Source organism: Schistocerca nitens, chromosome 9 (genome assembly GCF_023898315.1).
Source record: "Schistocerca nitens isolate TAMUIC-IGC-003100 chromosome 9, iqSchNite1.1, whole genome shotgun sequence".
Taxonomy (NCBI): domain Eukaryota; kingdom Metazoa; phylum Arthropoda; class Insecta; order Orthoptera; family Acrididae; genus Schistocerca; species Schistocerca nitens.
The window spans coordinates 20,058,172-20,081,623 of record NC_064622.1 but is presented as its reverse complement, the minus strand read 5'-3'; the positions used below and the strand labels follow the sequence as shown (position 1 = coordinate 20,081,623).

Sequence of the window (23,452 nt, the reverse complement as noted above, 5' to 3'; positions counted from 1 at the left end):
ACACCTCACCGGTAACTGTGCAGTCAAAGAAGAATGGCCCAATCAAGGCCCGGTAAGACAACCCACACCACACATTTACTCCTGGCAAATTCACGGCTTTGTCTACATGGACGTTTGGATTTTCGGCAGCCCAGTAGATGCAATTGTGTCGATTTACTGTACCATTGAGTTTGAACTGTGCCTCATCAGACGACACAAGCATCTCTGCAAACTCTTCATCGTTGCGCACCATGTTAGTAAACCACTCACAGTACTCAATCCTACAAAATGGGTCGTCCTCATTCATTGCGTGTAGCAATCGTGGGAAATGAAAAGACTGGCTATGGACAGACAAAAGTGGAAGAGGCTTAACCCATGACAAGATCTGCCGTAAGGCAGAATACTATACTACTATTAACTTGGAAATCATAACAGTCTTATTTGGCTTGGATGGAGTAGCTTAGAGAAAGGAAAATCTAAATAAGTGTTTGCACACTAATTTTTACTGAGTGAAATGGGTGTGTGCTCATGGTCATAATTATTTAATTTTCATATAAAAATAATGTTTCATTATTTCTATGAGAATATATCAGTGTTACTGATAAAACTATTACAGTGATGTGATATAAAATCTGTATTTAGCATGGTCATGTTATACAACAAGCAATTCAGATAAAAACATAAAACGTGATGTGGTCTTGTAGTTACACTAGAAACACATTATATTGAATTCTGGTAATAGAAGTGCAATAACAATTTAACAATGAAACAGATAATATCAATGCACAACATATGTTACAATACTTTTAGACACAAAATCATCAAATTACATTCATGTTGTAACAACAAATAAAGCACCAACCAGCAATCTTCTAGCAGTTACTGATTAAGCTTGTCACCAAATAATGCGCTTCCTACGGTGATTCTGAAATAAGAGGAATAAACTTTATTTATTATTATGATTCAGTCTAGAAATAAGAAAGTTAACAACATTGTTCCAGCAAAAGAAGGATTGTATAAATTAACATCACAGCCACACACTGTTTTAATTCTAAAAAATAAATATAAACATTGTTTTGGGTAAATGCATTCCATTACTATAGAGCCACAAAGTCAGAAATAATATATTTTTTGTACATGTATACTTGCACAGGTAGAATAATTATCCACCAAGAAAACGTGTAAGCGAATGGCTCAGCAGAAAAGGACATATGTCAGGGGTTGCTGCTCAGGAATTCCTTAGAAATTACATTTCTAGATGCAATATCAGAGAGAAAATTTTTTTCTCCTTTTTTTCCTTTAACTAAAACAAATCATCTGCCTGAACAACATTGTAACCAACATTTTTGTTGAAAGTGAGCTACAGTTGGAACAGCGTTGCATCTGACACCCTGCATCTGCTAGTTTGACTGTTTCCACCTCACATTAGCAATCAAATCATAAAATTCTTTGATGCAGAAAACAACATTGTAAGTGAAAGTGTCATGGGTAATGTATTGAATGTTGTGGTAATAAAAACGGTTGAATAAAAGAAGAATGTGTAAAGAACATTTGTGATGGAATGACAATAAACACAATGCACTGAAGAACAGTGGATAACCTTTCCTATCATGGAGAAATGCTCTTGTTCCTGGAAAATTGTCACCTGATGGGATGAATAGAGCACCATAACTACTATTCATAATGAAAAAAGATTCTTTATAATTTATGTAGCCAAAAATATGTAGCTATATGTTAAATATTTACAGAGTTCAAATATTGTGACGTAACATTCAGTCAAAACTTGAGAAATTCCTTATTACAGGGTATAAGTTTTGTAAGATGTCATAGGGGTTTTCCCTACAGGAAAGAACCATATATCCGATCATAGTCAAAGCCAATGGTAATGCATTCCTTGTTTGCAAGGTGTTGAGTCAGGGGATTTCAGGAACCTTAGTGACCCAACCCACAAATGTATTGAGGCTCATTCAAAATAACTGAGCGTGTCCGCTAACGAATTTCATCTGATGACCCTACGACAATGATACTACTACACTAAGGGGAAGAAAAAGTCACAACATCCTGCAACTGTGGGCTTGTTTCTTTGTTTATTTATTTACATTTTCTCTGCATGGAGCCAGCACAACAATGGCTTTTGCAAATGACAGACATAACCCGTATGACAAAAATTATATTTACAAATTATGTTACTTGATATGATAGTTGTGTCTTACATCTATTTAATACATAGCTTATATGCTATTGGTTAATATCAAAAGCAGTTTCTTACAATTCACTGAATAAATACAAACATTTTTTCTATTACAAAAGATTTTAACTTAGTAATAAAAATCAATCCTCTTACATGTTCTTAAATAATTTGGTAGTTTGTTAAACCACATCAAACCACTGATGCATGGGCTCCTATGGGCCATTTTTAAGTTTGTGCTTTTCTGAAAGTAGTTATATGTTTTTGTTGTGCTCATGTACACGACTACACTTGATATCTGCAGCTGGTTGACATAAAAATGTAAGTAATTTAAATATGTATACAGAGAATATTGTAAAGTATTTGTGCTGCATGAAAACTTCATGATATGATTCTCTACGGCCTATCCCAAGTACAAGTCTTATTGCTCGTTTTTGTAACAGCAATATTCTTTTCATGCAGGTGTAATGTTTGAGTAGGAATTATTTTGGTGAGCTGGGTATAGAGGTATAAGCCATTACTGACTTTTACACATAGAAAATGAATATGAAACTTGCTGGCAGATTAAAAATGTGTGCAAGTTAAGTTCCATTTCACTCCGATGCAGAGTGAAAATTTCATTCTCAAAATTCATGTGGTTTGTCCAGTGCAGATTTTCATCAACATACACATGCAGATATTTACAGTTGCATTTTTCTGTTGCCAAGATGTTTCATATATTACTTACATTGGCATTGTGAGAACTGCCTGTTTTAAATGTCAACAATTGAAATTTGGTTACATTCAGTTTGAGGCCCTGACTGTTGATGTATTTCATTAATTATTTTACACCATTAGTACCAAAAGATTATAACCCCTTATATTCTCCACCAAAGAATAAGACTGAGAAGCCATCTTCATACCTTATATCATGGGAGTTAACAGGTAAAGCAATGTTGTTAATATATAGGGGAAAGAGAAAAGGAACAAGGACTGAGCCCGAATGTACGCCCTGTATGACTGTTTCACTGATGGACTGAAAGTTTATAATTTCTTCAACTAATTTAAATGTCAGTGTAGCGTATTGCTTACAGTTCAACACATATGTGGCTATACGATGCTTGTGTGGATCCTGTAAACAATATGAGTTCAGTTTTTTAAAGAAGTAAGCCATGTGTGTCGAATGCTTTTGTTAGGTCTAAAAATACACCTGCAGTTGGCACCCTCTGGTCCAACAGATACACTTGAGATCTGCATCCTCTGTTCAGACAGGCAGTACACCCCACGGGAGAAATGTGTAGCTGCTATGGTCGTACTTAGCCTTTTCTAAAGACACTCTAGGAATCTATAAGCAGTTTGTGTTTTGTGAAAAAGGCACTAAGCTGGGACAGGATAATACCTGTGAATATCTTACCTAAGGTGGGAAATATTGATATTGGTCTACAGTTATATACAACTTCCTTACTTCTCTTTTTGTACACTGATTTCAAAACATTTATTTTTAGAAGAGTTTGACACATATTTTACCTAATGCTGCAATTATCTCATAGATAGGTGGTTATAAGATTTATTTTAAGCACTCCTTAGTAATTGTGTTGGCTATGCCTTCCCATCCAGATGATTTTTTTTTCTTTAGCATGTGTATAACTTTCCAACTTCCTGCTCGTTTACCTCCCAAATTCAAAGTCAGCACAGTGAGTGAGATGGTATGGGGTATCAACTTGTGAATCTATAACAAGGATTGGTTGGTCAGTAGGTGAAGTGAAATAGTTATTAAAAATATTACGCTTAGTGCTTGGGCTTTTTACAAAGTTACCATCATGTCTTATGCCGAATGGTTCCATGTTCATATATGGTTACTACCATTTTGACAATGCTTAACTACCTTTTGGGTTTCTCTAACAGGGCAGCAGTAGTCATAATGTTCAACAGGGTTGAACAGAAGTCACTCCATTCATCATCAAACAAATCAGGTTTATTTTTAAAGGCATTAACATTTGTGTTATTCACAGTTCCTTTCTGCATAAGGACCTTTGTTATTTTTGGCACAGCTGAATTTATGTACTCTATCACATGACAAAAGTGGTCACAGTAATGAAAATCTAGGCTACTATAATTTAGCTTATGTGATTGTCTTTTAATTGTGCCTGTCTGCAACTTGACATGTGTTCTTTATGATAAGTGATAATCTGTCTTTTCCTACACTGTTGATATTCTTATGTGGAATTTCCACTGTTTGAGTTTTACCTTATCTATAATATTTCTGCTGATAATAGCATAATCTATTCTAGTGGAGGAAGTGTCCTTTACTCTAGTGTCTGGTCTTACTATATTTACAAGATTATTTGACCTTAATACATCAGTGAGTATCTAATTTACTGTACTACTAGAATCTGCATCTATATTACAGTCACTAAATTTAGCAAGGTGATTAGGGCCAGTCCAGTGTGGCCAACTACCCTACTAAGTCTGTCCATAAAGCACATTACATGTGCAATGGTGGGCTATATACGCCAGTCATGTTATCGTCAGCTAATTTCAGATCATTATCTGTATTTTAACTGAACCTTCTGTAGTGTGGTGTTCAAGACAGGATTTTTTTTAACAGTTACATGTTTACTAACATTTATTGCCACACCACCACTTTGCAGAATTACCTGCAATAATTATTTGCTAACAGGTAACCTTCTGATCTGTAATATATTCTTTCATTGGTTTTGGTCCATGTTTGGGCCGACCGGTACATGTGGCGAGCGCTCCTATATGAATATTTGCAATAAATCCAGTTTGTGCCCGAGACACTGAACATTTAAATGCATCACATTTAAGGGATTTGTTATAGGTTTAAAACTTTGCTCTGATAACATTTATTTAGGTTACAATTTTTACAATAAATTATAGTATCAACTGGATCTTTAGTGCTGTTCTGCAATGACTTATTTCACAGTATGGGTTTGCTTCAAGTGAATAGGGTTCAGGCACATCAGAACTATGTCCTTGGACACTGGTGGAATGCTTCTTTATCCCAAGAAAGCCTTGCGCTTGCAATCCAGGGCAATAGGATCCTCCTCTTTAATACACTTGTCGCACAGTTCACTTAACTGGGAAACCAGCTTAGCCTTTCCTTTTTCTGTTTAAGAGCAGTCTGTGGCTTGTGTGTTCATCACAGTTCATTTTTTTTTCCAGCTCAAAACTATGGAATTTTACTTCTTTATTGATGGGAAGAAAGCAATGTGCACTACATGTGTATACCGGGGGGAGTCATCCAAGATGTGGAAAGGGTCCTTTCAGATGCCATGAGGGGTACAGGGTGCAGCCAACTGCAGGTGGTGGCTCATGTCGGCACTAATGACATGTGTCGCTATGAATCGGAAGATATTCTCTCTGGTTTCCGGTGGCTATCTGATTTGGTGAAGACTGCCAGTCTTGCTAGTGAGATCATCTGTAGTATCATCGACAGGACCAATTTCAGACCTTTGGTACAGAGCCGAGTGGAGGGTCTGAATCAGAGGCTCAAACGGTTCTGGGACCGTGTAGACTGCAGATTCCTCGACTTGCACCATAGGGTGATGGGGTTTCAGGTTTAACTAAATAGGTCAGGTGTCCACTACACACAGGAGGTGGCTACATGGGTAGCAGGGGCTGTGTGGCATTGACTGGGCAGTTTTTTAGGTTAGACAGTCTCAGGAAAGATCAAAAAGTGCTCCAGTCTCAAAGGGTACAGGGCAAAGAAATGGCAAGAATCGACCAAGCAACAGTCGGTATTGTAGTTGTGAATTGTCGTAGCTCTGTTGGAAAAGTACCAGAGCTTCAATCGCTGATAGAAAACACTGATGCTGAAATCGTTATAGGAACAGAAAGCTGGCTAAAGATGGGGCTAAATTCTGCCAAAATTTTTACAGAGGCACTAACTGTGTTCAGAAAGGATAGATTAAATAAAGTGTGTTTGTGTCTGTTTGTAGTAGTTTATCCTGTAGTGAAGTTGAAATAGATTGTTCCTGCGAATTACTATGGGTAGAGGTTATACTCAACAGCCGTACCAAAATAATAACTGGCTCCTTCTACCGACCCCCCCGACTCAGATGATGTAATAGCTGAACAGTTCAAAGAAAACTTGAATCTCATTACAAGTAAGTACCCTACTCATACAGTTATAATTGGTGGAGACTTCAATCTACCCTCGATTTCTTGGCGAAAATACATGTTCAAAGCTGGTGGTAGGCAGAAAACATGTTCCGAAATTGTACTAAATCCTTTCTCTGAGAATTACTTTGAACAATTAGTTCATGAGCCAACACGAATTGTAAATGATTCCGAAAACACACTTGACATCTTAGCTACAAATAATCCTAATCTAATAGAGAGCGTCATGACAGATACAGGGATTAGTGAACACAAGGTCATTGTAGCAAGGCTCAACACCATATAAACCAAAACCACTAAAAATAAACGCAGATAAAAATTTGCTTGATGCCTTCCTAAGAGTGAGTCTCCATTCCTTTCAAGCTAATAATGTATGTGTAGATGAGGTATGGCTCAAATTCAAAGATACAGTATCGACAGCAATAGACAGATTCATACCGCATAAGGTAATAAGAGATGGGGCTGATCCACCATGGTACACAAAACACGTCAGAACACTGTTGCAGAAGCAACAAGAAAAGCACGCCAAAATCAGAAGAACGCAAAATCCCCAAGACTGGCTAAGTTTCACAGAAGCTCGAAATTTAGAGCGGACATCAATGTGAGGTGCTTTTAATAGTTTCCACAATGAAACATTGTCTCAAAACATGGTAGAAAACCCAAAGACATTCTGGTCATATGTAAAGTACACCAGTGGCAAAAAACAAGTCTATACCGTCACTGCGCGATAGCGATGGAAATGTTACCGATGATGGTGCCACTAAAACGGAGTTACTAAATGCAGTTTTCTGTAATTCCTTCATGAAAGAAGATGAAGTAAATATTCCAGAACTCAAAACCAGAACAGCTGTTAGCATGAATGACATAAAACTAGGTATCTTAGGTGTTGCGAAACAACTCAGATCACTTAAGAAAGGAAAGTCTTCCGGTCCAGATGATATACCAATCAGGTTTCTTTCAGAGTATGCAGACACAATAGCCCCTTTCTTAGCAGTCATATACAACCACTCACTTGACGAAAGGTCTGTTCCTAAAGACTGGAAAGTAGCACAGGTCACACCAATATTCAAGAATGGAAATAGGAGTAACCCATTGAATTACAGACCCATATCACTGACCTCAGTTTGCAGTAGGTTTCTGGAGCATATACCGTACTTGAACATTATGAATCACCTTGGAGAAAATGACTTATTGATACATAACACAGATTAAGAAAATATCTGTTCTTGTGCAACACAGCTAGCTCTTTATTCCCATGCAGTAATGAGTGCTGTCGACAAGGAATCTCAGATCGATTCCATATTCCTAGATTTCCAGAAGGCTTTTGATACCATTCCTCACAAGTGACTATTAATTAAATTGCATGCATATGGAGTGTTGTCTCAGTTGTTTGACTGGATTCGTTATTTCCTCTCAGAGAGGTCACAGTTCATAGTCATAGACATGAGTAGAACAGAAGTGATATCTGGTGTTCCACAAGGTACTGTCATAGGCCCTCTGCTGTTCCTGATTCACATAAATGATCTAGGTGATAATCTTAGCAGCCCCCTTAGATTGTTTGCAGATGACACTGTAATTTACCATCTAGTAAAATCATCAGACAATCAATTCCAATTACAAAATGATCTAGAGAGAATTTCTGTATGGTGCGAAAAGTGGCAATTGGCACTAAACAAAGAAAACTGCGAGGTCATCCACATGGGTACTAAAAGAAATCCGATAACTTTTGGGTATGATAAATCGCACAAATCTAAGGGCTGTCAATTCAACTAAATACCTTGGAATTACAATTATGAGCAATTTAAATTGGAAAGACCACATAGATTATATTGTGGTGAAGGAGAAACAAAGACTGTGCTTTGTTGGCAGAACACTTAGAAGACGTGACAAACCCACTAAAGAGACAGCCTACATTACACTTGTCCACCCTCTGCTGGAATATTGCTGCGCGGTATGGGATCCTTACGAGGTAGGACATCGAAAAAGTGCAAAGAAGAGCAGCTCGTTTCGTGTTATCACGCAATAGGGGTGAGAGTGTCACTTCTATGATTCGCAAGTTGGCGTGGCAGTCACTGAAACAAAGGCTGTTTTCTTTGCAGTGAGATCTATTTACGAAATTTCAATCACCAACTTCCTCTTCCAAATGTGAAAATATTTTGTTGAGACCCACCTACGTAGGGAGAAATGATCATCAAAAATAAGAGAAATCAGAGCTCGAACAGAAAGGTTTAGTTTTTCCTTTTCCCCACGCACTATTCGAGAGTGGAATGGTACAGAAGTAGTATGAAAATGGTTCGATGAACCCTCCACCAGGCACTTAGGCGTAAATTGCAGGGTAACCATGTAGATGTAGATGTAGTATTAACTGTTGTGGCAGATCATGCTGTCCTGGCACAGTTGCGATGATGACATTTATATTAAGTAGTTTTGGTAATCTGTTTCGAGAGCATCACAGAGCAGTCTTGTTTTACTTTTTATACACATCGTTTCCAATACCTATAATCATAACCTGATTGTCTTTATTTAGTTGGCTTGTCTCTATTACAATATTCTCCACCATTGCAGTTAACTTGACACCAGGTTTAACCTTAGCGACAACTGAATGTTTTGAACATACACTCTCATGGAAGTGTGTGGAGACGTCTTTTACATGACTGTCAGCATATGGTAGGGGTCCTCTGGTGCATCTTTGCATCAGAAAGTTAACTTTATTTTTTCTATTTTTTATTTATTTATTTATTTTGGGAGTTTTGTATTTGCTTTTCTGTTTGCCTACATTGGTTTTATTACCATAGTCTGCACCTAGTGCTGAAAATTTATTTGACTACACTATCACTGGGACCGTAATTACACGTTGAACTTGTTCAAATGTTTTGCTCAGCATATACCAAGTTTCATGCATGGACAACATTATTGTCTCATCAAAGCATCGTGGAAAGGCTGAGAGATACTGGGAAATGAATACTGTTGATAGCTAAAATTTCAATTTTCTTTATCTTCTATGATAAACTTTCACCAGTCAAAACCACACAAAAGAAAGACTTACTTGATATCTGCCAATATATCCCAGCTGAAATATGGAATTGCTATCAGCATCTACCAAATTAGTAGGGGGTTTGCACGTCAGTCTTATAAAATCTACTGACTGAGGACGTTTATTGCTTATTGGATCTGTAGACAAAATATACTGATAGACCAAATAAAATTCTGTTACATGCACTGATAAACATATATTGTCTACAGACTAGCATTTAGCAAATTATGATCATTTGCAGAGGTATTCATCATATTGGATTACAATTTTGTTTGCACCATTCATGCTATTATGTACACATATTTCTATATGACAACAATGGGAAGTTTCTGAATGGAATAATATGTAAAATAAAGGAAAGGCTACCATGCACCTACAGCAGATGGACATGTGTCATTCATGTAAAAACATGCAACTGAAGACAGTAGTCACACTAGCTATCGAGCTCTTGCTCTTTCTCTAGGAAAAGTACACACATTTGAATACACAACCACACAGACACCCAAACGCATATACCCATGGCCAAGTGAGGGAGACTGTTGATCAGCAATTACTGAGAGCAGTTGCCTGGGTAGATGGAGGTGGGGAAGGGATAAAGACAGGTGCACAAGGTGAAAAGTGGGTAGCGGGATAGTGTGAGGCAGGTCTTTCGACACATGACACAGCACAATGGTAGTAGTTCAGATGGTAGAGCATATGAGAGATAGAAATCCTTTCATCTTGTTGGGCAGTCACTGAGTCACCTGTCAAAAAAGCTAATTCACACTATCCCAATGCCCATTCCTTGCCTCATGCATCCTTCCCTACCCACTCACAATCTCCGTCTCTCTGTACCTGGGAAAGTGCTCTCCAATAAGCACTAAACAATAGTCAGTCAAACTGCAACTGCAGTTGCTGCATTTGGGTGTCTACATGGTTCGTGTATGTGAATGTGTGTACTGTTGCAAGAGAAAGGGCAAGAGCTCGAAAGCTAGTGTGAATACTGTTTTCTGTTGCACGTTTCTTTGTAACACACATCAGTCAGGTAAGCGGTTGCCTTTCTTTCCTCTATTTTACATATATATTCTATATGGTTTTATAGTATTTTCTATTCTCCTTTAAGCACATATTTTCTGTTTAATGTAAGTTACATCTTTTTTTATTGTAGTACCATATTGCAGTTTGTCTTGAGCTATAGTAACATAAAATCATTTATACTATAGTAACTCTTTACTCTCTCCAATGTTTTAAGAAATTTTTTGAAAGTATTTTAATCTCTCTCTCTCAAGTTTGAGGAGAGTTTTTCTTGTGCTTATGGCTTTGGTATTTCATGGCACAGTGTATGGGCTTGTGGAAGAGGTTCCATTTCCTTGTGTCATGGTTGTGCTGTGTCTTGATATCCTTATTATTCGCAACATATTCGAATTTTGTCCAGCATACGAGTTGTATAGGTATATGCTCACAAGGGAACCTCCCCATCGCACCCCCCCTCAGATTTAGTTATAAGTGGGCACAGTGGATAGAACTTGAAAAACTGAACACAGATCAATCGAGAAAACAGGAAGAAGTTGGGTGGAACTATGAAAATAATAAGCAAAATATACAAACTGAGTAGTCCTTGCGCAACATAGGCAACATCAAGCACGGTGGGAACTCACGAGAGCCGTGGTCCCGTGGTTAGCGTGAAGAGCTGTGGGACGAGAGGTCCTTGGTTCAAGTCTACCCTCGAGTGAAAAGTTTAATTTTCAGGACATGTTCAGATTTGCTTGGACATATGCACGATTTGGCGGTCTACACACGAAAAAATTTGAAAACGTTAAAAACATATGTTTTGACAGAGCACAGGGAAAACTATGAAACTGTGAAACTTGCATTCATTTGTTGCAGTTTATGTGACAAACTCGTATGTTTTCATCACTTTTTTTGGAGTGATTATCATATCCACAAGAAAACCTAAATCGGGCAAGGTAGAAGAATCTTTTTACCCATTCGCCAAGTGTACAAGTTAGGTGGGTCGACAACATATTCCTATCGTGTGACGCATATGCCGTCACCAGTGTCGTATAGAATATATCAGACGTGTTTTCCTGTGGAGGAATCGGTTGACCTATGACATTGCGAGCAAATGTTTTCGGTTCCCATTGGAGAGGCACGTCGTTTTGTCTACTAATCGCACGGTTTTGCGGTGCGGTCGCAAAACACAAACACTAAACTTATTACAGTGAACAGAGATGTCAGTGAACGAACGGACAGATCATAACTTTGTGAAAATAAAGACAGTAAATTTTTCATTCGAAGGAAGACTTGAACCAAGGACCTTTCGTTCCGCAGCTGCTCACGCTAGCCACGGGACCACGGCGCTCCTGAGCTAACTTTGACCTTGATGTTGCCTATCTTTCGCATGGACTACTCAGTTTGTATATTTTGCTTATTTTTTTCATAGTTCCACACAACTTCTTCCTGTTTTGTCGATTGACCTGTGTTCAGTTTTTCAAGGCCTACCCACTGTGCCAACTTATAACTAAATCTGAGGGGGGTGCGATGGGGAGGTTCCCTTGTCAGTAGTGTTTAGTGTTAGTATCTCAAGAGCTTTAACTGCTGGCCTACATGATTCTCCATTTAAGATTGGTTATCATTCTTATTGCTCTTTTTCTGATTTAAATGCCCTATTAATGTTTGATCTGGAGGTGCCTTCTCACAGAACCAAGCCATAAGTTAATGCCGACTGGATTAGTGCATAGTGTGTCATTTTCATAATATTTGTGTCTTGTTAGATAGCTGAATTTTTGGCAGCACCCATAGGTTTGAGTTTTCCACTTCTGTATTCTACACACGTTTAGTGTAATTACAACAGAAACTAAGTTAAATTTTTCACTTTCTTCTGTTGCTGTTGCTTATGCATATTTCTACTGCAATAAACATTATGGTTTTGATCTATTTTGTTATGTTTTCTCAAAACAAGCTTTCTATTTCCACAAAGAGTAACCCAGCTTAACCAGAGTGTTTCAGCAGAAAAATGTCATAACTGTGCAAATCCAGCATTATTCATCCAGGAAAATTAAAACAGTGCTATTTTCCAAAGACAACATAAGCAGTTGTGTAATTACAATTGTGTACTTATAAAAATATGCAAGATCAATTTTAACACATATATACTGACTGACTCAAGAAAGGCCAAATCAGTATGTCTAAAATAGCTTATTTTTCTCCTGAAAATTTGCTTTCTTGTTGAACAATTAAAATGTGCACGATGAAGACCTTTGAAGGAAAATTTACCCATACTGTAAAATCAACCACTGGCAACACAGTTGGACCTACAGATTCTGGGGTGCCTGAAACATTGTGCAAAGGGGAGTTGGAGCATCTTGGAAACACTGAAATCAAAAAGAAAAATTTTGGAACAATAATAGTCCGCCACTGGTTGGATTAAAATCTTTTATTTTGTGTTCGCAACTGTTATGCATTTTCATGTGACTGGTCTATCGTGTCTTTATGCTGAAACATGAATGCTACAAGTATCTGAAGCTACTGATCCCAGGGTCTGAATAAAGCCAAAAAATCTGGAGCCTTTTTTATCACTATTACTTCCCTTTGAAGAGAAATTAAATGGCATTACTGGCCCACAGACTCCATCTGGGGATGTTCAGCCACCTAGCGCAATTGCTTGTAGTGTACGCCACTTGGTAACTTGAATGTCTGATGAAGATGAGATGAATGACTAGGACAACACAAACACTAAGTCCCAAATCAAGAAAATCTCCAACCCAGCCAGGAATCTGACTCGGGGCCCAACAAAATTGAGATACATCTACATTTATACTCCGCAAGCCACCCAACGGTGTATGGCGGAGGGCACTTTACGTGCCACTGTCATTACCTCCCTTTCCTGTTCCAGTCGCGTATGGTTCGCGGGAAGAACGAGTGTCTGAAAGCCTCCGTGCATGCTCTAATCTCTCTAATTTTACATTCGTGATCTCCTCGGGAGGTATAAGTAGGGGGAAGCAATATATTCGATACCTCATCCAGAAACACACCCTCTCGAAACCTGGCGAGCAAGCTACACCGCGATGCAGAGCGCCTCTCTTGCAGAGTCTGCCACTTGAGTTTGTTAAACATCTCCGTAACGCTATCACGGTTACCAAATAACCCTTTGACGAAACGCGCCACTCTTCTTTGGATCTTCTCTATCTCCTCCGTCAACCCGATCTGGTACGGATCCTACACTGATGAGCAATACTCAAGTATAGGTCGAACGAGTGTTTTGTAAGCCACCTCTTTTGTTGATGGACTACATTTTCTAAGGACTCTCCCAATGAATCTCAACCTGGTACCCGCCTTACCAACAATTAATTTTATATGATCATTCCACTTCAAATCGTTCCGCACGCATACTCCCAGATATTTTACAGAAGTAACTGCTACCAGTGTTTGTTCCGCTATCATATAATCATACAATAAAGGATCCTTCTTTCTATGTATTCGCAATACATTACATTTGTCTATGTTAAGGGTCACTTGCCACTCCCTGCACCAAGTGCCTATCCGCTGCAGATCTTCCTGCATTTCGTTACAATTTTCTAATGCTGCAACTTCTCTGTATACGACAGCATCATCCGCAAAAAGCCGCATGGGACTTCCGACACTATCTACTAGGTCATTTATATATACTGTGAAAAGCAATGGTCCCATAACACTCCCCTGTGGCACGCCAGAGGTTACTTTTACGTCTGTAGATGTCTCTCCATTGATAACAACATGCTGTGTTCTGTTTGCTAAAAACTCTTCAATCCAGCCACACAGCTGGTCTGATATTCCGTAGGCTCTTACTTTGTTTATCAGGCGACAGTGCGGAACTGTATCGAACGCCTTCCGGAAGTCAATGCTAACCACTGGACTATGAGCCGCTGACCTTAGAAGGGAACATTTACTTGTTAAGAATACCTGTAAACTAGTAAATAATAATGAGAACATCACATAATTGTTGCAATTCAAAAGTAGTCACAGTCAGATCCAAAAGAAAATGAGATTCCTAGACTACTTTTCATTTTTAAGATAATAGTATCCTGTGGTTGCTGTTACAGCATGTCCAGAGCTTTCAAACTACTCACGAAGGCTTCCTAGAGTTGTTTGAGAAGTCTGCATGCTTTGTATTGCATCAGATCTTTGAAGTCCTTGTGCAATGCATTAGTCTGAAAGCTGTGGACACCCTAAGCAGTAACCAGTATGGGGTGGTTCAAAAAGATTCACCTGGTTTCAGAAGATTACATCTACCACATGAATGAAGATGGAAACCTACGGTACATTTAGCTAATGACTGAAAACAAAATTTTATCTTGGCACCATTCGTAAGTTACTGATTCATATGGTTGCCACTAGGTGTCACCCTGATGCAAACAGTTCACTCGCTCGTTCTTTCATTACCCAATGTGTATCAAGTCAAGATAGCTATTAAGACAGCAAGGAAAGGTATTTTGCATTCTATGTTCAAAGTGGTACAATGTACTTGAAACTGTGTGATGTGGCATCGAGAGAGGGACACAGCACTTCCTCAGCAGTGGATCAGCAATAAGGGTCAGATGGATTTCGCACTGCATCACTGGCCTTCAACGTCAACTGATGTCACACTATGTGATTTTTTGTTTTTTGTTTTTTAATTGTGTGGATTTAGGAAATACCTCATCCACGTGCCTCTCCCTCCAACAACTTTGAGTGAGCAGTGATACTACATACTAGCAGCCGTAACTGCAGTACCAACAAACATGATGTAAATAAATATTGTACCAAAGGGAGATAAAATGCACACCAAAAATATTCCAGAACAGCCTATCAAAGAAGCATAATTAACAATGATGTCATACTACTCAACAAAATAAAAGAGTAACTAAAAATTGCTGCATACCCAATACTTGAAACATAACTAAAGGTATTTCTAATAAAGCACTGTTTCTATTCTGTAAAATAATTCCTGGATCTGTAAAATAAATGTTACTTAAAAATTTAATTGTAAGAACAAGTACTTTATTTTTAATTTTCCTACTAATTTGCTGGTATTATGTATTACTGTACTTTATTTTCAACTGTCCTTCAACAGTTACTGATAAATTAGGATTATATGAATATCTATGTACTTATTTTCTCTCCTCTACTTATTAAGTATAACTGCATCCTCATTTTGACCAATATCAGTTGTACAAGTTGGGTGAATGAAACAAAAGCTAGACCATTAAAAATCGATCAGTCAATCAATTTAACTTACCAGACTGATGAAAATGAAACTACAAAGTAATTCACTAATAGGAAAAGTCAGGTAACAGCTTGTTTTCGTGTAACACACTTATTTAATGCCCTGAGAACCAAGCTGAGGAGAGGGGAAGAAGCGTAAGTTAAATAAGTGCCTTGAAACTGATTTACTTATGTGTTAATAATGTCTCTGAGTTGACTGGTAGTATGAACTAAGGACTGTTCAACAGGAAATAGTATGTTTTAAATCAAACACAAGGTGGTAAAAACATAAACACGAATTTATTTTAAATTCTCCTTTCAGATCCATAATATATTGATCTATAAATTGGCAGAACTTACTGGTAACAGATAAGCTTCTTTTTCCAAGCGCCTCATCTCAGCAAGGATCCGTTCTTCCTCTTCAATGATCTTTTGTTTTTCTCGTTCAGCAGCTTCTCTTTCCTTTTGGAGTTGGTCCACTTCATCTAGTTGTTTTTGCAATAGCTGAAAAAGATTAAAAAAAGGAAGGCTTCAGCAATCATCCTGGTTTCCAAATAAATTTCTCTGGACACATCACAATAATACAGAAATACAACTATGCATTAAGACAATGATATTTTGTTTTATCATTTTCAACTGTTCTATAAAGTTATTACATAAGTGTACTTTGCTAACTGCAGAAACCTACTACCAATTTCATTTTTAATTAGGATCACTGTCTTGAACAATTAAACTCTCAAAAATATTTGTCTTGAACAATTAACATCTTCCCTACCATACAGAGATGAACAGAGATAAGAACACTGCTATGTAGCTCACTTTATCCTCCATTATACCATTTCCAAAATAACTATAAACTTAAAGCAGAAAAAAATGAAACCAATTCAGCACACGCCCTTTCACAAACAAATAGCCAATTTATACTTCAATTATTCTCACTTTCCATGCAATGAGACATCTTGCTCCATTCAGTATATTTTATTATTCAGTTTATTTTTTCCTCCCTTCTTTACAATGAGAGGTCAGCTCTTGCAACCCACCAAATCTGATGAGCTTCAGCATACTCTTCAGACATCAACTGACAGTCATTCCTTCGAAAGGACTGAATTTCCTACAATTTGTTTTCAAATTAAATGTAAGTCAAAGTTCATTATGCAGGATCCATTTTTGACCAGGCAGACTCTTTAGGAATCTCTTTACACAAATCAGGCCACTAAACTAATAATTTCTGACAAATCGAGGAATAGGGTTTTTGATTTATTGCAGATATACTTGAGGAGGAAAACATATGTTAACCAGGACAGTGGCTAAATGCTATGAGAGGCCTGCATTCAAATCAATTATCAATCTACTTCTACATACATGCCACTGTACTGTGTGTGGCAAAGAGTGTCCTGTACCACTGCCAGGTATTTCCTTTCCTGATCCACTTACAAATGGAACAAGGGGAAAATGTCTGTCAATATGCCTACGTACAAGCCTTAATTTCTCCTATCATATCTTCACAGTCCTTATGTGAAATTACTTTGGTGGAGGTAGAATCTTTCTGCTGTCATTTGCAAATACTGATTTTCTAAATTTTCTCAATAGTGTTTGGCAAAAAGAACATCGGTTTCCCTCCAAGGATTCCCATTTGATTTCACAAATCATCTTCACAATACTGATGTGTTAACAGAACCTACTGGTAACAAATCTAGCAGCACACATCTGAATTGTTTCAATGTCTTTCTTTAATCTGACAACATGGAAATTCCATACACTGTGTGATCAAGAATGGGTTTCACTCGACTTGTATACATGGTCTCATTTAAAGACAAAATACACTTTCCTAAAATTCAACCAATAAATTAAAGATGACTACTTGCATTCCCCATTACCGTCCTTATGTGCTTGTTCCATTTCACATCTCTTTGCAATATAACACCCAGATATTTAGTTGATGTGATTGTGTCGAGCAGTACACCATTAATATGGTATTGCCGGATTATTTTTTTCAGCTCATCTCCACTGACTTTCATTTTTCTACAGTCAGAGCAAGCTGCTATTCATCACACCAATTAGAAACTGTGTACAAGTCACCCTATGTCCTTCTGCAGTCACTCATCGACGGTACTTTCCCGTACACTGCAGCGTCGTCAGTAACATTTGCAGATTGCTGCTTACCCTATCCATCTGATCATTCACGTATATAAAGAATGAGAGCAGTACTATCACACTTCCCGGGAGCACTCCTGACAATACCCTTGTCTCTCTTGAACACTCACCATTAAGGACAACACGAGGGGTTCTACGGTTAATGCAGTGTCTATAGTTTGACGTAAGTGTTCTTCGGAATAGCCACAAATAGGTGTAGGAGTAGACAGGACACAATAAACTTTCAAAAAGTGTTTGCAAAGTAAGAGGTCAGAAAAAGCTGTGAAGAAGAAGAAAGTTTTGTTGTTAGGTAGTTCACATGGTAGAGGTGTTGGCCAACCGTTGCAGGATGAACTAGGGTCAGGTTACCAGGTCATAAGTTTTTTAAACCTAGTGCAACTCTGGGTCAAATGATAGAGGATGTAGGTTCACTTTGTAAAGAATTCACAAAGGAGGACAGGGGTAATAGTGGGTGGGGCAGGCAACAGAATAGATAGCAACCCTAATTATTCAATTGAGAGTGACCTGGTAAAGATAGCTTCAGCAACCAGACATATTTGTGTTGGGTTTGTGTCTGTTCTGAGGTGCCATGACCGGCCTCATTTAAACTCTTCTGTTAGGAGGGATAATTTAGAGGTGGAACTGCTGTTTGGATCAGATATGTGGTCTCATATCAGTGTAGTTCCTGTTGACTCTATCAACAGGTGGGACTATACTACGCACGGCCTTCACCTCATTCCCCTCAACAGGAAAGGGAAGAGAAAACTGTCTGGGCTAATAGCTAATAACATGGGGGTGGGGGGGGGGGGGGGGCACTGTCACAAGTGGGAAAGTACCAGTGGCTACAAGTGACAGATCAGCAGTTTTTTTATGGCAGGGAGGTCAGAAACAAAAGATGTTCAGAGACAGGCTGAAAATGACATTCACATTGATAAAAACAGGCAGTCAGAGAGGAAATTCTAATGTACACAATTCAAGCAGACAGCCTCTGATTGAAATTAGAGATACTCAAAAATTGGCAGGAAAATTAGGTTCATACAGTTGTAATTCAGCCAGTGCAAAAAATCAGTTATCATTATTGCATCAGAATATCCAAGGACTAAGGGGTAAGCTTAATGAGTTGCTTATTTGTGTTGAAGAATTAGAGTTGAGCAAACCAGTTGATATAACCTGTCTCTCTGAACATCATGTGACTAATGGCATAGATATGTTAAATGTTACAGGATTCAAGTTAGCTTCTTATTTGTGTAGAGAAAAGAGGAGTTGCCACATTTGTCAGAAACTGTTTTGATTTCAAGAATACTGATATTAATAGATTTTGCTCAGAGCAGGACTTAGAAGCTTGTGCAACAGAAGTAGTATTTCATAATAAGTCCTTTATAATAGTAGGTATATACAGATGACCTTCAGGAAATTTTAACCTCTCCATAAAAAAAATCTGGAAGCTCTGCTGTCCCATCTCACAGTAGAAAACAAGGAAATAGGTTGCTGGTGATTTTAACGTGGATTTATTGAAAAGCTCTGTCAGTGAACAATTACTGCAGTCAGTAACACTATCATTCAATTTAGCTCCTACTGTGAACTTTGCTACTAGGATATGTAAATGCTCAAATGGCTCTGAGCACTATGGGACTTAACATCTGAGGTCATCAGTCCCCTATGTAAATGCTCTGAGACTGCTATTGATCATATCTTTGTAGGCAAATCTAGGAAAAATGTCATATCACAAAACCAATAGTAAATGGGCTATCTGATCATGACATGCACATCTTGTGTTTAATATTGAAACTTGTCAGGATAAAAAAAAAAATCTATTAAATCTGAGCACAGGAGGGCAATAAATGAGTCAAAAATTGAGAAATTCAGGAAATTGCTCAAAGACATGAACTGGATAGATGTTTACAATATTTCTGACTCAAATGGAAAATACATAGCTTTTATTAACACCGTTACCTCCACTTTTGAAAACTCTTTTCCCCTAAAGATAACTCAAATCACACAGAAGTCAAAAAATAAACCGTGGATTATGCAAGGAATAAAGGTATCATGTGGGACAAAAAGAAGGTTGTATCTACTATCTAGGAACAGCTCTGATGCTAAAATTGTAATGTATTACAAGGAATACAGCAAAGTATTTAAGCAAGTAATCCAGGAATAGAAGCAGCTTTATCATGAGAAAAAGATAATTACATCAGGCAACAAAATAAAAACTGTATGGGATATGGTGAAGACAGAGACAGGTGGGGCCAAAAAGGAAGAGGAACAGATAGCCCTAATATTAAGTGAGACTTTGGTAGCAAATACATGTAGTGTTGCAAACCTCTTAAACAAGTACTTCATTTATGTTACCGACAGCTTGGGGTTATCAGGTTCGGTGAACAGTGCAATGGAGTATCTGAGACCAGTCTTTAAGAATAACTCCAGTAAAATGGAAATGATGCTCAAGTCTCCCACTAAGTATTCCAGTGAGTATGATAACATATCAATGAAGTTAATCAAAGACTGCTCATGTGTGTTGAGTTCCATCTTAAGTTTTTTGTGTAATCAATCTCTTATCAGCAGAATATTTCCAGACTGGCTAAAATATGCTGAAGTTAAGCCTCTTTACAAGAAGGGGTAAAGATATACCACCAAACCACTGAGCAATTTCACTTTTTCCAGCTTTCTCAAAAATATTTGAAAAGGTTGTGTTCAAGCATCTCTTTAAGCATCTGACTGCAAATAATATATTGTCCAAGTCACAGTTTGGATTTCTTAAGGGTTCTGATGTAGAGAAAGCTGTTTACACTTACAGTGAGAATGTACTTAATTCATAAGATAATAAATTAGAGGCTACTGGCATTTTCTGTGACTTGTCAAAGGCCTTTGACTGTGTGAGCCACAGCATTCTCTTAAGTACATTAGAATATTATGATTTCACCGGCAATGCTGCAAAATGGTTTGAGTGTTATCTAACTAACAGGAAACTAAGGGGGTCATTGCAAAGTACCAGTCAGTCTTCATCTGGCTGGGAATTAATTACATGTAGTGTTTCTCAAGGTTCCATCAAGGGTCCATTGCTTTTTCTTGTGTACATTAATGACCTCTCATCTGTTACATTGCCAGATGCTAAGTTTGGTTTGCTTGCAGATGATACAAACATTGCAATAAGTAGCAAGTCAAGTAGAGATTTAGACATAGCTGCTAATCAAATTTTCACTGACATTAATAAGTGGTTTAAAGCTAATTCACTGTCATTAAACTTTGAGAAGACCCACTACATGCAGTTCAGAACCTGTAAGAGATTTCCTTCCAGCATGAGTATTACATACGAAGACATGTAGATCGAAGAGGTTGACAGTGTTAAATTTCTGGGATTACAACTTGATAATAAATTCAGATGGAAAGGGCATGCCACAGAATTGCTTAAGCGCCTAAACAAGTCTGTGTTTGCTGTGAGAATTATGTCAGATGTAGGACGTATAAATATAAAAAAAACTTGCATACTTTGCTTACTTTCACTCTATTATGTCATATGGGATCATATTCTTGCACAACTCATCAAGCCGAGCAAAAGTTTTTAGGGTGCAAAAGTGTGTGATAAGAATCATTTGTGGTGTAAATTCAAGAACATCATGTAGAAACCTGTTCAAGGAACTTTGTATTCTAGCCACTGCTTCTCAGTATATTTATTTCTTAATGAAACTTGTTGCAAGTTAATACATCTCTATTTCCAGCCATAGCTCAATACATAGTATCAATACTAGGAATAAGAACAATCTACATGAAGACCTAAAATCACTTACCTTGGTCCAAAAAGGGTCCAATGTTTAGGAACATAAATTTTCAATAAATGCCAGCAACCATTAAAAACTTGGTTTTAGATAAAGCATGGTTTAAACAGAGTTTGAAAGACTTTTTTGTAGGCAACTCCTTCTACTCGATAGACGAATATCTTAACAGAGACTGTTAAGCCGGCTTAAGTAAAAATATCTGTTAGATTTCAGTTCTGACAGCACTTGGTCACAACAGTCAAGATTAGGTATTTTGTGTATGATAAATTTATTAATAGTGCATAACAGTGTTTCATTCTGATAGCACATTAATTCTGTAAATATTAGATGGCACAGTTTACCGCGTTGTATTCACCTATTTCGACAATCTCCTGACAAATTATCAGGGTAGCAAGTATTATATGTAAATGTTTTTTTTTTATATTATTCTTTCTGACATGTTTCACAACCACAAGAATCATCTCATTATTTGGATCTAAGGAACAAAAACTGAATCTAATCTAATCTAATCTAGACATGCACATATTTCTCAAGGACATTTGCATTGAACTATACAGACACTATCAAATACAGACACTGCACGAAATGTATTTCATGCCAAAGCACGGCAAACTGATGAGAAAAACATTGTCTATCCCTATATGGAAATCATATGAATGGAATATGAGCACTTTAGAATGCAGACATTATGACTTGTGGAAGTTTGGATCAGTCCAGGAGGTGTGCACAGACAGCTGAAGTGATTTGGGCAACCACTTGAGATAAGCGAGAAATCCAGATTTGAGTCCACGTCTGGCCCAAATTATTGTGTGTCTATAGTAAAAACCATACAGTTGTTGTAATATCTCATACTTGCAACTGTGAATACATTTCATAACACTGTATTCTATTATGTGAAAAGTCTTTGAGCCATTCCCATATCTGGGAATCTACTCCATATGCCCACACCTCCACTGACAGTTTGCAGAGGGGCACTGTGTCAAATGCTTTCTGGAAACCTAGGAATATGGAATCTGTCAGTTGCCCTTCATATATGGTTTGTAGGATATCATGTGAGAAAAGAGTTCATATGAGTAATGCTCTCTAAATTCATGTTGATATGTCAACAGAAGCTTTTCTGTCATTTAGGAATTTATTATATTCACACTTAGAATATGTTCAAGAATTCTGCAGCAAACAGATGTTGACAACATTGGTCTGTAATTTTGTAAGTCCATTCCTTTACCCTTCTTATATATAGGAGTGACCTACACTTTTTTCTGGACTCTTTTCAGTGAGCAAGAGATTTGCAATAAATACAAGCCAAGTAAGGGCAATGATGAACAGTATTCTCTGTAAAAACAAATAGCGATTCCATTCAGACCTGGCGATTTGGTTGTTTTCAATTCTTGCAGTTGCTTCTGTACACCAGGGACGGCTAATAGTATGTCCTACATACAGGAATCAATGCAATGGTCAAATAACAGTGTGTCTGAATGATCCTCTGGCATGAATAATTTCTTAAAAATAAAATTAAAACTTCAGCTTCCCTTCTGCTGACTTCTACTACCACACCCGACTGGTCAATGAGCACCTGGATAGAAGCCTTCAAACTGCTTAATGATTTTACGTAGGAGCTGAATTTTCTCTGTTTCTTGGCATTTGCTGAGGTATGATGGTGAAAGTTGTTGTTTGTATATCGATCTTTTTATCAATGCATTAATTTCTCTTAACTTTTATCTGTCGACATATCCATATTCATCTTTCAACTGAGAGGTAACAATTTCTGCTTTCTTTTAAACAATGGAAAATCCAGGATGGAAAGTAACAATATTTTGAAAAGGAAAGTTGCTACTCACCATATAGCAGAGATGCTGAGTCGCAGAGAGGCACAAGAAAAAGACTGACACAAATAAAGCTTTTGGCCATTAAGGCCTTTGTCAACAATAGACGTGTACACACGCATGCGTGTGCAAATGCAAACACAACTCTCACACATGACTGTAGTCTCAGGCAACTGAAACCATACTGCGAGCAGCAGCA

At 37.7% G+C, this 23,452-nt stretch overlaps 1 protein-coding gene across 3 annotated transcripts in view; it reads right to left on the bottom strand.

Moving 5' to 3' along the window:
• Positions 1-598: 598 nt before the first annotated feature.
• The window catches only part of LOC126203958 (trichoplein keratin filament-binding protein), an 801,925-nt gene continuing 779,071 nt past the window's right edge, over positions 599-23,452 (bottom strand). For all 3 annotated transcript variants that reach the window (XM_049938356.1, XM_049938355.1, XM_049938354.1), the window contains 2 exons: positions 15,885-16,028; positions 599-904 (listed from right to left, as the gene is read on the bottom strand). In XM_049938356.1, coding sequence (XP_049794313.1) covers positions 875-904; positions 15,885-16,028 — 174 coding nt within the window. In that variant the 3' untranslated portion in view covers positions 599-874. The remainder of the gene's footprint in view (positions 905-15,884; positions 16,029-23,452) is intronic.